Source organism: Petromyzon marinus, chromosome 25 (assembly GCF_048934315.1).
Source record: "Petromyzon marinus isolate PM22_M1 ecotype Great Lakes invasive population chromosome 25, UKy_Petmar_22M1.pri1.0, whole genome shotgun sequence".
Classification (NCBI taxonomy): Eukaryota; Metazoa; Chordata; class Hyperoartia; order Petromyzontiformes; family Petromyzontidae; genus Petromyzon; species Petromyzon marinus.
This window is the reverse complement of record NC_133691.1, coordinates 5,348,095-5,365,871: the sequence shown is the minus strand read 5'-3', so window position 1 is coordinate 5,365,871 and position 17,777 is coordinate 5,348,095. Positions and strand designations below refer to the sequence as shown.

Here is a 17,777-nt window from a genome sequence, read left to right as displayed (position 1 = left end):
GCAGGTCGAGACACGTCTCTTGGAAGCACAACAGCTGGGATTAATGCCACACCACGTGGCACTGCCTTCCCGACGTTCGCTGCTCTTGCCACCCACCCGCTGCCCTCTCTCTCTCTCTGCACATGGTCACGCACACGCACACATGCTTATGCACTCACACACGCGGACAAAACCAACCCCCCCCCCACCATCCAACACACACATGGACGCTTTACCACGGGTGCCCCCAATAACCTCGGCAGTCTGGCAAAGTCGCATTTTTAAGACTGCGCAAGCAGCATTTTTATTTTAAGTTTGTGTCAGTCCAGCTCACACACGATTGGTCCGATCATAAATCGCACGTTTTTTTGCCCTATTGTAAATACAGGGCCTGCACGTGTTTACACCAATCACAAGCGCTTTAATCCACATCGCCCGATGTAATGGGGCTCGGGTTCCCTTGGGCAAGACTGGCTGTGGGGGAGTGGTTGCGGTGGTGGCTAATAGGGCTTAAGGGGTGGCAGCATTTGGCAGAGTAATGGAAAACGGCACGTTAGTTGGGGGGGGGGAGCAGTTTTTTTGAAATTATTTCCATCACAAGTTCAATACGGCAGCATTTGTCGATGTTATTTTCGACGTTAATACAATGCGCCGACAGAATGTAAAGAGTATTTCGATTGTGCGACGCTCTTGAGAAAGGAGCGGTAACGCTCGATCTTTTAGGGTCGCTTTGAAGAGGTCGGGAATTGCCCTGAAAATGTCATCAGTGGTAACAATAAAGCAGGGAAAGGAGTATTTAAAAGCTAAATAAATTGCCTTTCATGGATAAATAGTGGAACGCCCAATGGCGTTCGGATGATTGCGTGCAAATAAACCCGGGGATCAATGCAATTTTTTGACACGGCGGTAGTTTTAGCCACTTCGTGTGCGTGGTGGAATAGTGTGCGTCCATTTCACGAACACTTGCCAGTGGCAAAATTAACGGACAAGCGATAAACGCAAACACACACACAATGCACCACTGACACACACAAAAAAACCCTAAACTGCCGTCTGGTTAACAAAATGTATTCAGTGTATAGGAGCTCAGTCCACACAAAGAGCTCAATGAAAACAAACAAAGCCTCTGTGTAATGAGCTGTAAGGCTGTAAGCGAATCGCTTAAATGGCGGATGGGTGGCCGGAGTGGTGGTGGTGGGGGCTCTGAGCAGCATGTGCTGATTTTGCTCTGTGACCCAGCTTCGGTCCCGGATCCCGGTTCTCCCTCTCTGTGTGTGTGTGTGACGACGCCCGCTATGCAGGCGCGAGATTATCCAAACGAGCGCATCGCTCCCAATTTGGAGTGGTGGTTTGCTGTTACTTTGGCTGCCTCGTGGAATTGTGAAAGTTTCTGTGACCAGTCAAGTACATTTTATTGTTTCGCTTTGACACGTGGCACCTTGCGTTGCGTGGCACAAATCTGCCACCCAAAGCGCCCATCACGTGAATACTGAAACATAAAGAGTGCTGTATTGGCAATGGTTAGCTACACATGTGCATCCCTGAATCAGGGCCTTCCACAGCTGTGTGGGGTCTGGGGTTTAATTGACCATACTTCACCATGCTGGTCAGTGGCAGGTTGGGGAAGAAGGGAGGGGAGGACCAGTTCTGATATCGCTCACCACTGATGCTAACTATGGCTGGAAATTGAACTCAGGCCACCAGGTCCATAGCGCGATGTGCTAACCACTGTATCACCGCTCCTCCATACTGAAATTTCTATTCTTCCTCGTACTGCTTGAAATTAGAACTCTACCCCACTCGTTTATGACGTTCAATGCAAGAAACATGTTAGTTCTTATCAGCTATGCTATAATTAGTGCTCTTTGTGGATGGTCAAGTACATTATAGGCATTTGGGTCTGTGCCCAGGAACTGTGATTGATTATTATATACGTAATGAATTGTGTCAGTAAAGTCTGTGCAATCAATCTGTATGCGAGTGTATGATATACGTGTTTTCCTGCAACTTTATCAATTTTATTCTTCTCTGATTAAATATTTGTTTCATTTTATCCACCTTAATTATACCTATGAGGCATAGAAACAGTAGGGAAGAGGCCTTCATCCAGCAGTGCATAGACAATGGATAATGATGATGGAATTACACGATGTAACAATCAAAAATAAATAACGCATTGCACATACAATTTTAAACTGAGTATACCGTGTCTAAATTCATGACGATGGAACACGTCATGGTTAATTTAACTTTCCAGGACATCATTTTTTATTTTGTAAACGTATTACCGCAGCAACGCAATTGATGCCCCAGTTAAGTTACTAAAGGCCCGCGTGAATTCACTCACATTTACACTTCCGTCAATGCTAAGCCTTCTTCTTAACGCAAACCTTCTTCGTGTAACGTGTGATATGATTACATAGGATTAAACAAATCCAGATAATAACTTTGCCGGATAATGGTATACAAAGGCACACCACAGTATATTCTGCCCCTGTGCGTTATACAATTGAAAATCCACAATTATCAGATCACACCAGCTGCGCTGTCAGTTTTTTTCCTTCTCAAGCCGTCAGTTTACAACCTGCAGTGATTTCACGGCGAAACGGTAACACGCTTGACTCCGAGGCTAAAGCCTATCTTGGCTCTCACTTGAAGTAATGCTACAGGTGTCCGTTGCATTCTGCGATGGAGTGCACAGTCCTTTGAAGGAACAATAGCAACAACAGCAAAAAAACACCCTCCACTTTACTTAAAACTCGTGGCGTTCCGAGTGTTGAGACGGCACGGCTGCCACGGCAAATTAGAGGAGGTGTGGATGAGAGCAAATGGAGAGCGCCGTTTCACACGGGCTCCCATCAACCTTCTCTCCGCACTCACATTTTTTCATCGATTCAAGCGCTCAGTTCAGCATCTCACAGTCATGTGCTGAACACCCCAAATCCCCCCCCCCCCCCCGCCCGCAAATACGGAATTTGAATGGAATTTAACATAAAGGAAAACAAATCCTGGAACAACTAAAAAAATGTATCTCGTGGACAATTAACTCGTTTTGTGGAGGTGTGCCGTGCATAACCGGCGACACGCTTCCCAGTGCGGGTCGTCGTCAGCGGCACGGCGTGGACGATCCGTCGCTCTGACCGAGGCTCGAGGAAACGACCAGCCGGACCGGAGCGTGTTGTGACTGCGTCGCGTGTCCACGGAACGGTGGCGCTGTAATTAGGGAGGCGTGTAGTCCTGAGATCAGGAAAAGGGGCTCCTTGCGTAGCAGCAATGCCACCGCTGCCGCTGCTTGCTGTTGCCGCCGAGGCGATAAGAGGTCTCAAGTGGCACCTTCCTGAGTGATTTGCCATGAGCAGAGAAGGTCATGACGGACAGGAATCCCGCCCACACTTCAACGACCCCAAACTCTTCAGTTCTCCACCCGCAACCTTACTCCCCCGCCCCCGCGCCTCTCCCGCAGGGTCAAGACTCAGAGGCTTGCGAGATTCTCACGCTCTGACTGCGACTTGCATTTCGCTAAAAATACTCGAGAGAGAGAGAGCCAGGTGGAGGGGAGGTGGGAGTAGGAGGGGGAAGAGACTCTAAGGGAAGCTCACCCAGGGAATGCAGACCGTCCACGCACGAATCAAGCATCCGTTCAATGCCGTGGAAAGTAAACATTGCCGAATGATGAAAACTTTTCTCCGCCGAGTTTCAATTTTTTTTGTTTGTTATCAATTTGCATTCAGGCTCAACAGAAACTGGCAGACTAACCGAGTCGTCTTTTTTTCTGGATTGGCATTCGGCCCAAGAATGTTTGGTGCACCAAACCCACCAGCATCTGCACAGCTGCAATGGTAAATAGCATTAATACGAGTGCTTATTGCTTCTCCTCGATACAAAGTGGGTTTCTGAGCCTTTGAGCAAACAGCATGATGCTTAAGACAGCACGAGAGAGAGAGACCTTGACATTTCTTTACAACCAACAGCTGCGTGTAGGCTTATGGGATAATACAGCAGAGCCAATTGATTTCCACTCATATAATCATTCTCAATTAGGTCATTCCGATGCAATTGATTACAGGGTTAATGATTAAGACCCATTCACTTGGCCTAAACTTATGTAAGTAGCTCAACAGGTTTTATTTTGGTCATCTGGCCAGAAGTAATCTGCCAGCTGCCAGACTACAGTTTACACAGGCCACGAAAGAGTTAACGCTTCACAATGAGATGTACAATTTCAAGTTTTAATTCTCCTTTATGCAAATGTTAATACTCCCCTCCTATGCTGGTCAGAAGGGTGTTCTTGGAGATGATGGGGTGGGGGGGAGGTACCTACATTTACCCCACAATATGAAAATCCATCAATTGGCTTGCATCAACGTGCCGGTCTTACTGCTGGGTGAGCAAAGGTGTAGCAGTTGCTCTAGAAACCTACCTTGACCGGGGATTGAAACCAGCTCCTCCAGCTTACAAGGTCCATATGTTCCATGTGACATTACAATGGCTCCGTGTTTGTGTGTGTACTGTCAGAAGTGCTTGTTTTTGCATGTAAAATACTGTAGCATACTCCATATGTGAGTTTATTTTACAAACAAACCCAACAGCACTGTCTCATTATCATACCACATTCTTTAGCACAGGACTGCACTCCACGAAACACTGGAGGTATTTTCTTTTGACAAGAGATTTAAAAAATCAAGATTGTAATAAAATTGACACCGACATAAATTACGCTTCGATTAGCAAGTAAATTATTTTCCTAAGTGCTCACGTAAACCCTTGCTGCCGTGGCTTGATTGATGTTTGTCAATTGGCATTAGTGCTATTGGCCACACTCCACCCTGGGAAGGGGCTCGGCTCAATATGTTGTAAATCAATGTTCCAAAGGGGGCTTTTCTTTCACTCAAGACTACACCCCAGCCTGGGTCCAGCTGTGAAAACACTCAAGGGGCGGACTCTACCCCTCTGGGTTGAAGTGGCAGACCTATCATATTTTCGTATTTTTCTTTCATTTCCATATTACCTCTCCATGATGATGGTTACGGAACAGAGTGCTAGTGCTTCAGCATCGGGACTCATCAGCGGTTGTACGGTTAGAGTTCAAACCCCAGCCTTGTGGCGGGATGGCATGATGGGGACAAGAAGCTTTCTCTCAAGGGGACCGACGGCCGTCTGAAAACAATTCGCGGCACCCCAGATTGAAGATGCAGTGTTCACTATTGCCAAAGTGACCTGATCACCAACAATGTGCCCCCCCCCCCCCCATATTATCAGATGGCAGAAAACCGAGCCTGGATCTGGGCTTGAGTTGGTGGCCACCATGCACAGGTTGCCATAGGGGGCTGCCGAACTCCGTGGTGGGCAGGAGAGGACGTTGGCAGCAAACATCCACCACTGCGTTCTACTTCTATGCCCCCACGTGTTTGCTGTGTACCCTCACCAACCGGCACTGACCAGCATGGTGAAGTATGGTCTCAAAAAACTCCCCACGGGCCGCACGGTCTGGGGAGCCACCTTTATTTCAGCAGTGTATTGACAAATAGGATTGTTACTTGTACAAAGACAAACACCCCCCCGTATGGCCTGTAATAGACTGTAGGAGCAAGCGCTGTTAGCAGACACCTATGAAGGCTGGCACGGTACACGAGGGGGTGAGTGGCCAGCACCACGCCGGACCGCCTTTGTACACCCTCATTACGCCATGCATAGTTTGTGTCCTTCTAAATGAGAGCTTGCTTCCACAACTGACCCTACCCACAGGCTCCTGGCATTACATTTTCAGGTCTCACTCAAGTCTGCGAAGCCTTATGCGACGTGAATGCAAGAACGAGAAAATGCAAAGTACGATCATGAATTCCGTAACGCCTCCCCAACACTGTCCTCGGAATTTTTTGTTAATTTAGCAGCAATAACATTTCTATTCCTGAGCTGCACATGGATGTGACGTCACACCAGAGAATAGACGAGACGCATACTTCGCGAGTGACAGCGTAAGTTATTGATAGCAACACAACCTTCAACTTGCATTTAATTAATAGTCGATCATCTGTTCGAGATTTATCGCGACAGCGTGTTACCGAGAGACATGAAGCGAGATAATGCATCAATGCGTACAGTGTCAAGTTGGAAAGTCTATCGAACTAGCTCTACATCTCTGGCCCCTCTATGTGCTGCAAAGAAGGGCCATTGCCCGAAACGTCACCTATTATATACTCTTTTTAAGGCCACATGCAGTATTATTAAGGAAAGGGGAAAAAAGTTGGTTGACAAGTGTAAAAAAGCATGCTCGGTTAAGTGCGGTGCCAGGAGCCCCCTTTCATGTGTTGCTCACAGTTGGGGCCCCAACAAGTCTGCCCCCTGGCAGGGGGTCACATCCCGATGCCCCATCGATCACAATAGCGGGGCTGGGCACCAGAGCAGCCTCATCACTGCGAACTCAAACCATTGGACCATGGCGTATCGCCACTGGTCCCGTTTCGAACGTTCACCGGCAGCGTTTCAGATATTCGCCAGGCCACATCCTCTAGCCGCCCACTGGCTCATTCACCAACCCCGACACGAATGTATAAACGTCGCTCATCGACTCCCCCGCCTTGTGAAAGAAACAGACACCAATGCCATCTTGCAGAGTCACCGATCGAGCATCACACGCCTGCCGTGGCTATCCGTCGGCACTGTCATCCATGTCTCCGCTCAGCCTTTTTCACGATACCTTTATGGGTATACGATTAGCACGTTTGGGTTACGTACGGTGCGCAAGTAGTTCAACATGCACACAATACCTACACAGGGAAGCCCTCGCCACCCTTGCCCCCGTTTTGTATGTATTCGCCGTGTTAATGGACACATGCTGGATATGTCGATGCCCATCTGTGTGGTTGTGTGCGCATGTATCTGACGGTCAATGTCTGTGTGAACTTGGGGTGCCAGCAAAATGCGTGGGTGGCACTGGAAAGCACGCTCAGTGCGATCATTTCCATCGCTTTAATCAGGTGAGTAGGCATCGATGTCCATGGGGATCTTCTCGACCACAACGGTTGCATAGGAATAGTTTAAAGTGTATTCATAAGGACGCATTTAGATGGAACTAATCTCCAATGGCTATGCTCAAGAAGTGACACCGGACACCGTGGTGAGGTTTGGTCAAATAACCTCCACGACCCACGTGGTGTGGATGAGACTCTCACGCAAAATATTTACATGACAGCATTTGAAATTTGAGTCAATAACTTAAACAAAAAATGCATAGCACACGACAATAAGTTACTGCAAGCATCAACGATGTGCGTAACTATGTGTGTGTGGGTGTGTTTCTCGGGTGTATATCACGATACGTACCTATTTTCGGCGATTGCTCATGCCCTGGCAAAGGTAAAGTGTGTTGAATCATGCAACATGCACTGTCGACGATTTGTAGAAAACTGCCGCAAGGCAATGCATGCTGCATAACGCATATAGGTTAGATACTGGTGGTGTTTCGCAACGTCGTTCTGAAATTCCAATGACTAAACAATTATACACGTCTTTTTCACTTCCGACAATAACTACCAAATGACTCGCAGCCCTTTGTCAATCCACTGCTGGCTAAATATCTCCTCCACGGCATCCCCAGTCGTTGGGGTTGATTGACCATACTTCACCAGTGTTAGGTGAGTGAATGGATAGGGGGCGGGGGGCACATCACTCGCCACTGATGCTAGCCGTGGCAGGGAATTGAACTAATGTGCTCGGGTTGAAGCGCAGTGCGCTGACGTCCACCACCAATAACAACCAACTCACTCCTCACCCACGAAATCGCCAATAACAATGCAGTGTTAAATGTTGAATAAAACACCATCGAAAACAATTATCGGGTAAAAGTAACGTACAGACCGGTACTTAAGTGCAATTCTGAACGATCGGATACACAAGGTGTTAGACTACGTGACACTCACCTGTGCCGGAAAGTTAGCTTTAACCCAAGGAAGCGTTACTCTGATTCTCGCCTTAAAACTCCTCTTGTTTGTCAAGCTCCTTCTTGAGACGGTTTGGCCGGTTCACTTCCAGCAATTAGTCGTTTTCGGAACAAATTAAATGCTACGAGTTAATCACGCGCTGATTAGCGTCATGAGCTCGATGGTATCATTGCCACGCGACGCCGGAAAATTGGCAACAGCAGTGGTGGTGGGAATCGTGCGACTCGACCCAAAGTTGAGTTCCGGTTGAACCGGTCCAGCGTCTGTTTCACGGGGGGGGGGGGGGGGGGTGGTTTTGGTTTTGGCTTAAATTTTCAGTTCCTTCGGTGGCGGTCATGTCGGTGACGACGTGGAAACACGGAATTTGTAAGACGGCGAGCCAGCGACGGAATGTCCTAAATTCATCGCCGTGGTCAATCCACTGCTGGATTAGGGCCTCCTATTTGGACATCTGTGAAAACGAGCTTCATTGCCCATCGGATTCCTCCAGTCTAAATGAAGATTACGGTTGATTCTGACTCGCTAATCAGTCGCCAGGACCTATCACGCTCCTGCGATGTAACGATTCAACCAGCACCCGCGCACGAGCTGATCTTATAGCTCCATCTCCTCGACAGATGAACCCTGTCTGTCGGTCTGTCGGTCGTGTTCCATTACCCGCATGCTTTGGCAGTCACTCGATCGCTATTCTTGACCACCGGCCATCAACCCTCCCAACGACGTCTCCTGCCCAATCCACACTTACATTTCATAACAGTTGCGTGATGCCGGCACACCTGCGTATTTCTTTAGAAATTCTTCGCGCGTTTAGTTTCGTTGCGCTTGACCCGCACCTCCGATTTGCACGGCTGGCTACGTACGGTGCGAAAGAAGTTCTCTAATCCAAGTGTTCCTGCTTCTGTAGCTCAACGTAATCGCAAGCTTGCACCTCTCGCAAAGAGCCGTGATTGCAGTTTAACTTATTTTCAGTTGTACGTTTTAAACATCATGGCACCGCAATTGGTAAGATGTATTGCTGGCTTCGTAATGAATTACAATCTCGCGAACGAATATTGACAACCGCATATTATTTGTACGGGAGTATTATTTTTTCTAGGCTGTGCAGAGCAACTACTCGACTGTGAAAAGTCACACGCCTGTCCGCCGACACCCTATTGCCGAACGAACCACCTTGCCAATGCAACCAACGCTCCTTAATTACACAAAGCTATCGTACAACATTGATCCGTCTTCCAACAGGCTTGTTAACCGAACGACGTAACCCCATTCATAATTATTAATCTGCAAAAAAGCTGGCAGCACCTGCAACATTGCGTTGCATCCCCGCACTATGCCATCGCTCGTGTGTGCACATGCCAAGTGCCTCGTGTATTCAATGACACCATGGATGTGTGCTCACTTGCTCGCTCCACTGGCAGACGTGAGGCGCTCCCTTTACGTTTTGCCATTGAACCGAATGCGACATATAAGCCAGCCCATCTCAGTATCTTTAAAACAAACACACACACACAAAACGCCCGACAGAACTGTGGTTTGTTTTTTAGCCGAGCCTTATTCAAAACTCTACAAGGCATACACGAGCTTAGTATATCATATTATAACATATACACAGGACCAGACATAGTCTATCATATTATAACATATACACAGGACCAGACATAGTCTATCATATTATAACATATACACAGGACCAGACATAGTCTATCATATTATACCATATACACAGGACCAGACATAGTCTATCATATTATAACATATACACAGGACCAGACATAGTCTATCATATTATACCATATACACAGGACCAGACATAGTCTATCATATTATAACATATACACAGGACCAGACATAGTCTATCATATTATAACATATACATAGGACCAGGCATAGTCTATCATATTATAACATATACACAGGACCAGACATAGTATATGATATTATAACATATACACAGGACCAGACATAGTCTATCATATTATAACATATACACAGGACCAGACATAGTCTATCATATTATAACATATACATAGGACCAGACATAGTCTATCATATTATAACATATACACAGGACCAGACATAGTCTATCATATTATAACATATACACAGGACCAGACATAGTCTATCATATTATAACATATACACAGGACCAGACATAGTCTATCCTATTATAACATATACATAGGACCAGGCATAGTCTATCATATTATAACATATACACAGGACCAGGCATAGTCTATCATATTCTAATATATACACAGGACCAGGCATAGTCTATCCATACTCTTTGGTTCTTTCGGTAAAGTCACGTATGTATAGAATAAAATAAAGACGTTTCGGGCGCAACACAAGCGTCCGTCATCAGGTGTGAAAGCATGATCTGCTGCTATTTTATACCTACGTGACTTTACCGAAAGAACCAAAGAGTATGGATTCCCGCAGTCACGAAAGCTTCAAAACAATATAGGATTTTCTATTATAACATATACACAGGACTAGGCATAGTCTATCCTATTATAATATATACACAGTACCAGGCATAGTCTATCCTATTATAATATATACACAGTACCAGGCATAGTCTATACTATTATAAAATATACACAGTAACAGGCATAGTCTATCCTATTAGAAACACATAGTACCATACATTACAATCAATTAAAAAATGATGACGCCACTCACATCACGATGCCAAATCTCCCAGCGTTATGTGCAAGGATTGTTGTCTTGGCTGCAGATGTCCATCAAGTGAGCGATTGAGATGGTGGTGGTGGTGCTGCTGCCGCTGCTGCTGTTGATGGTGTTGGTGATGTTGGTGATGGGGCATCACTCAAGATGCCCCCTATTTGCACGATTCCCCGGTGCGGAATTCTCAGTACCCTCCTCCTCCCCACCTTTATCTGCGGTGCGCTGGAGTAGCTGACGAAGAAGAGGCGACGACTCCCACAGCAGCACAAACCCGGTCACTGCACCGCCAACAGCAGCGGCATCCAAAACTTAGTTCGTTTCCTCTCGCAAGAGGAAGCGCTTAAAGCAGTCGGCGCTGGTTGGGGGGTGGTGGTGGTTTATGATGATGGTGGTGGTGGCGTGGGGGAGGAGAGTCGGATGATGTTTGGGGTGCCGAGCAGTGCCGCTGAGCTGCCACAAACGTGGTGATCGTGTTCGTCGTGCAGAGGGTAAACCACGACATCTGCTGGCTGTGAACGCTTTTACTTGCAAGGCAGTGAGCATTGGGTTTGTTGACGGCTGTCATTAAAAAAAAGGCTTGATGTTGAGTATGTTGGGAAAGATCAGGAGGTGCCACCTCGCTTGGTATACAGGTCGTGGGTTCGATCCCGACACTGACGCCTGGTGCTGTATATTTGGAGTTTGCATGTTCTCACCATTGTAGCGTGGATTGTTCTCCGAGTCCTCCGGGTTTTCCCTCCACATTTATAAGCCACATGCGTTTAGAGTATTTGGCCGCTATACATTTCCACGTGATGAGCCACTTCGTTGAGCAATCATTTGTGGGCAGATCGCTCCTGCAAAAAGAGCTACATAGTTCAACGGGGCCTTACCTGGTAAAATAAAAAAGTTTCGTTTTACAAGGCTACTGATTAGCGACTTGAAGGAAGGTAGGGGGGCTCAAGATTGAACAGGAGATGGAGTTTGAGCCTGACAAGCCACTGGGCAGAAGATTATAGCAAGAGCCTGTTTATGTGTTATGAAAAGTTCCATTCACTGCCTGTTTTAGATGCCACTTCTCAGCTGAAATGACTTTCAGGCAGTAGTCAACACGGAAATATAGAAGTTGCGATATGAAACCTGCAGACCATGTTTACTTAAGTCCCCCCCACCCCTCTTTGGAAACATCCTCCTATAGGCATAGGAACCGGTCTAGTATACTTTTGGTGTTCCATAAAATACCAAAATGCCATACCGCCGTACATACTCATTTTGACCACTGCCCACAGGTATTCAACTTTATTTTTCCTCCGTCTCTCCCCTCTACGTGACTTTACCGAAAGAACCAAGAACACGTTTGGCTGTGTTACTTTGTTCTGGCGCTGTGGACGTCCAATTACTTTTCAGCAATCTGTTCTTAATTTGAATTCTATACATCGGTCAAGCTTATTTTACACCTATGTTTAATTTGTCAAGACAGCCGTTGCGCTGTTGGTAAGAGACAACGGTTGAAGATTTACATCTGCTTGGCAGGTTTAGCTGGGTCAAGTGTCAGTGTTAGAAATGTCAGAACAAAGTCTACTTCTCAATATGCAATGGGCGTGGCGCTTCTTTAATACTATCCAGATAACTTAGACATGTGATTTTAGACAAAGGATAATTCTTTACCCAATATTTTAAACATATTTGCCCAACATCGCCAGACCTTGGGGAAGGAAAACATATTACAATTGTGGTACTGTTTAAAATTGCATGCGCTTACATTTCACAAATAAAAAATGGCTTGCTCAGGATGTAATTTAATTTCAGGGTGCTTCCATATTGAAATGGTTTGTGTCGAAAGCAACGCATGCGGTTTCAGTCACGACTCTTAATAACACATTGCCTACACCCACATAATTCTAAGCAATACTTTTTTTCAGGATGGTGTCAGCAATGTTACTTCAAGGAGACAGCACAAAGGAACACCACACACATTTGTGATAGCTTGCCAAGTACCACATTAACACAACTCGCACTGTACCATATATAGCATCATTGCTTTATTTCCAAAAGAAAAATACATGTGAAATACAGTACTCCTCTTTAAAGTCAATAATTTAATCAACAAAAATGTCAGGTAACCAAAACAGAAGTTAATGTGAACAAGTTGCATACGTTTGGTTTAGTTTTACCAACTGCTGATGTCTCGTTCGGTTTAAGTTATTCATTTAAATAGAATAGAATGCTATTTAAATATCCAAACGATTTAGTATACATTTCGGCAACTCAAAGTATGACACTAAACCAAAGTACTTAAACTAAGAGTACACACACATATGTGAACATTCATGTATATTAGTACTGGCATGCGTTGGCAATAAGAAACTCATGTTTCCATTTCAATAAAATTATTAAAAATGAAAGCACTTCACCTATGTGTACATACAAACTTTAAGTAGGTTTATGTGTGCAGTTATTGGTTATTCGAGTCTCTACAAGAGAGCTCTTCGAACCAATTTGTAACTTAATTGAATGGATGTAAAAATAAAAAAGCGTCAGACACCATCACACAGCTGTACACCATCCACAGATCGATCTCGTTCAACTTATGATTGACAATCTGTTGACGTTGGGGTAGAGGAGAGAACAAAAAGCGAAGTTTGGGAACCACTGTTAGGCAAATATGGGTTTGCCAGCCTCCATTTGACAACCAACTTATTCCTCCACCCGGACTTTGTTAGCATGGCTAGAGCACAAGTCATCGACTCGCAATGCACACGATTTGCGGGTGGTCGCTTTGGATTCCTTTGCCCCCAAAATAAAATGGAGCTGCTTCCTCGATGCCTCTGATGTGAATCGCGGCCGGACTGGTCACTCCTCATCTGCCTCCAAGTTGATGTTGGTGCCAAACTTGGCATAGAGTTGCACCTTGAGCTCCGACAGCAGCTTCTTGATGGTGACGGCACGAGCTTCCAATGCAGCAATTTCCTCCTCCATGCTTTTCTGTTGCGCACGAACATCCATTACATATAGCCACGTTAACACAGAAACTTGCCCCGAAATGTGACTTCAATGAAACGGCAAAGCACACAAGACGGCGCTACTTCTACATTTTACGGCAACTTATGTTTGAAGACAACTTATAACTATGGGCATAATACATTATTGCACAATACCATTTCAACATGGAAGACAAGAGGAATTTCTGAAAGAATGCTAGGTTGTGAGTTGATCGGGACAATCTTTCAACAAAAGGCATGCATCTGCCTCAATGCTACTTTAAAGTACATGGATATGATGAAAGCAAAGTCACCGAGGTCTGCATTGCATTGGAGATGAATCATGCAAATAAATTGCATATAAGCTGATGCATAACTCTTAGAACCCAACCTCAAACTCTCATAACGTCACATGACTGGTTACTGCTTTTGACTCATGGGTGCGGAGAACACCTTCGCAGCTTCCAACATCTCCTGAGTCTCCTCCTGGCTGTGGCAAATGAACACCTCTCCAATGTGGTACGGGATGAGCATCGAGTCATCGTCCAGCATCATCAGATCATCGGCCGCATCCTGCAGATTCTGCAGCTCTTTCTGATCAAAAGAAAGGAAAAGAGCCACCGCAAGGGAGAAATTACAATTTAACATAACATACTTGTGGTGTACATCAAAATTAAAACCAATGGTGAAGTTGACAATTCTTCAAAGCGTTCAAGCTACCTCTGCTGAGCTGTAACTTTAATTTTCGCTTCTGTTTTTACTGCATATTTTGGCAGCTTGCAGCAATTGGCAAAGGTCATTTACTCTCGCATTCACCACATCTGGCAAGCCAGCCACATCAAAGAGCAACGCATAAAAGATAGATACTTTTGGGCGGAGAGAAAATTAAATTAATTTATTGAAAAATCAAATGATACAAAAAAATTGCACACAATCATATTAAATGTTTCAAAAGTGCATCAAGGCGTTACATCAAATTTCTCAAATAAACCCCTTTTTAAAATAAAACAATGTTGGAAACCTTATTTTTTGTCTTTTATGGAAATGCCTAGCTTTCGTAGTATAGAAGCATTGTAATTTGAAAAGATAAAATCATACGCAAACCAATTAAAACTGTAACTTTTTCGCCATATATACACTTTTCCAGAAAGCACTCTTCCATAAATACATGTGAAGTGTACAAAGAACAACATATTTGAGTAAATTACTTTTCATACACTCGTGGTGTGGTTTTCAGCAAGATCACGCGACCTTGCTGAAAACTGCCCCAAATTGACCATATTAACACACATTAACACATTTTAAACGGTTCGTTTGTACATTTCTGAACATTCACTTCATATTCTTACAAAAGCTGGGTGAGGTGAATTTCCCGCCTTACCTTCTTAAGTTCTATTTCATCCTTCAGGTCAACTAGCCTCGTGTTATTTCTTGCGAACTTGTTGATCTGCTGTTGATCTTCAAACGTCACGTTGACGTCCTCCACCTGCAAAGATTGGTCAAGACCATCAACACACTCCCAGGACAACAAACGCCATGCGGCTTCACTGCCCAATCTCTCACCAATGTTGATGCAAAGCTCTCTCTGTAGTGATGCTTCGGACTTTGCAGAATTGTTAAATCATGTGTTCGTAATTTCTTTACAGCTCTCATTTGCATGTGCCCACATTATCTCCTACCATTGCAACATACAGTCCACCACTTCGTGGGAGGTCAACAATGTGTGTTTTGTGAAGAAAAAAACCGAGGTCCTGCCAAAGGAATGTGTAATGTCCACTTGATGCCAAGCCAGTATTGGATGATGCTGATCAAATTAGACGATCCTCTTCTATATGAAAGGGGCACTTACAACACTGCCCCTTCCATCTACCAATACAGGGTATTAAATCAATTCAAATGCATTAAAGGCACCACAATAATTAATTGTTACTAAATAAAATATTTCACATTCATAAGTCAATTTCTATCAACTGCTGATGTAGAGATCACCACACCGTCGCTATAACACACTGTCCTGGGATGCTATAGTCTACCTTGTCCTGTGTATGAGCTAGACTCTTATCACTCCTTTTCTGTTGGGAGTAATCCTCTCATGCGTGTTCTCTGCTTTGATGCTATTCCACCACGAGAAAATAATCCATCAGCCATCATCGTTTGAAGGGAGCAGAGGTAGCTCTTTGGTATCTGCTTTCGTGGATCATTCTCAAAACACAAAGACTTTGACACGGATTCAAGGTACTTCAATCGTACTTATTTCTCAAATTGATCAGACAATAATCGCCACCCTCTGCCGATTGTTGTCCGCAGGTCAATAAATAACAATGACCCACCCCTCTACATCTTTAAGATAAAATGCCACAACCGGAACCAATTCGTTTCTGGAACCAATTACCCAGTTTTGTTTATATTATCAGATTTGTATGGTCTCCTCATATGCATAGTATTGCTTGTATTGCCTGCGTCGTCTCATTTGTAAACTTTGCAACTCCTAATTTTTAACGTCTCCTCAATATTTGCATTTAGGAAAATTACACAGGTTCAAATGAACGCACGAATAGTGGTGAGCTGAAGAAAAAACATTTATGAACGAATCGATTCACAGCCATTTGCAGCATCCCACCAAACATTTAAAACACGAATGGAATTGGCCAAACATCACCGTGTGGGGCCCTCCTGAATTATACTGTCGAGCTTTAGTCGGTCATTCTTAGATGACGATAACACAATAATACAGTATAACAATGTGCAGCACCTCGTCAAACCACTCTGGTTGAAGGGCTCCACCCAAGAGTGACTATGGTTGATTGACTTACAGTGCCAGGTTGGTCAGAATCAGTATCTTCATTTATCCCGGATAAATCCGATGAGCTATGAAGCTCTTTCGCAACGTCCATTAGGGGCGGATTCCGGCAGTGAGGTAAGCCTGGGACCGATTCAGATATCGTTCGCCACCACTTCTAATTTCGGACGGCTGATGTAGTGTCAGAGCAACAACTACAATTTCGCATTCGCCACTGACGTTAGCCGTGTGTGGGAACGAACTGAACTCCGATGGCCAGGCCTCTCGTGGCAATGAAGACGCTGTACGCTAACCAATACGCCAACTCTTCCCCCGCCCCAGTAATATATATATACAATCGCTCGCTATATTTAAAAAAAAAACCTTCAAACGTTTTTTGAACGAGGACGGGGCCAGCCAATTTTCCGTGACAGTATCACCACTGCAGCTACAATTTAAATGAACCTGTCATTCATTCGTTCTTACAAGCTCGGTTGGAGCTGCAACTCTGCACGCCTCCATAATGAATGGATGGGCCTGAGGCCCAACCGCATTAAACTCGGGTTCGACCACACCGTTTCGAATCGAACATTATACAAACTCAATCATCACGCGACGTTAGCTTTGGCTTTAAGAAAGAGACGCAGCCTTCGAGAGAGACACACCACAGTACGCGCAAGATTAACATTTAAAATGATTCCGGATCGAACGTCGGAACGACAACCCGTTGTTAAGATGTGAATTCGAGTCAGGAAGCTGGTGCAGTAACGAATTGGCATGTCTTGTCTACGTGACATCTTACCAAATGGCTATGTCGGGTGGTGACGGGTTTAACGACACATTTATATTTACGTGATCTAAACCTAACCCCCCCCCCCCAAAAAAAAAACCTATATTAGTAGCAGCAGCAGCAATGCAAAAGCGTCAAGACGTGGGGAAACGACGCTCCGGTGACATCGACGCCGACTCCTGTCTCGTTGCCATATCCGTCAAGCCATCGTCAGTGCCTTACCTTATCACAGACCGATTCAGACCCTTAGTGATCACCCCGTGCCCCTTATAAAGCTCAGCGTTCGGCTTACAAAGTCCCATCACAAGGGAGAACCACAAATAAGACAAAAAAATTGTGTGTGTGTGTGGGGGGGGGGCGGCGAGCGGGGGTTGTTTTGCCAGTATTGAAACGACCGTACGCCGCGCGGCCCCGAAAAACTCCATGTCCCTGTTGCAAGAAACAAGAAGACGGAGTGTAAAACGGTGCGAGTGTTTGACACGGAGCCACTGGTCAGCAAGTTCGCGATCCTCACGACTCACCCCCTTGGTCACAGTCGCCGCCATGTCCACCAACACCAGGCACGCCCCGTGCTCGTGGTAAACTCAACTGCCGATTCGCGCGGCGGCCGACCGACGAATCGGCGCACGCATTAACTGGCA

General features: G+C 45.3%; 2 protein-coding genes across 4 annotated transcripts in view; both read right to left on the bottom strand.

The window, feature by feature from the left end:
* Window positions 1-11,116, bottom strand: part of LOC116945929 (uncharacterized) — a 75,206-nt gene extending 64,090 nt beyond the window's left edge. The window contains exons 1-2 of one of the 3 annotated variants that reach the window (XM_076069656.1): window positions 10,602-11,116; window positions 7,899-9,406 (exon numbers count right to left, since the gene is read on the bottom strand). The gene's annotated coding sequence lies outside the window, so the exon portion shown is untranslated. The remainder of the gene's footprint in view (window positions 1-7,898; window positions 9,407-10,601) is intronic. The other 2 variants (XM_076069655.1, XM_076069657.1) reach the window with 2 other exon arrangements.
* A 1,497-nt stretch (window positions 11,117-12,613) lies between these two features.
* Window positions 12,614-17,777, bottom strand: PFDN4 (prefoldin subunit 4). The gene is made up of 4 exons (XM_032960623.2): window positions 17,658-17,777; window positions 14,949-15,053; window positions 14,021-14,161; window positions 12,614-13,571 (listed from the first exon to the last, which is right to left on the bottom strand). Exons 1-4 carry the CDS (start codon window positions 17,679-17,681, stop codon window positions 13,440-13,442), a joined length of 402 nt encoding a protein of 133 aa, XP_032816514.1. The 5' UTR covers window positions 17,682-17,777; the 3' UTR covers window positions 12,614-13,439.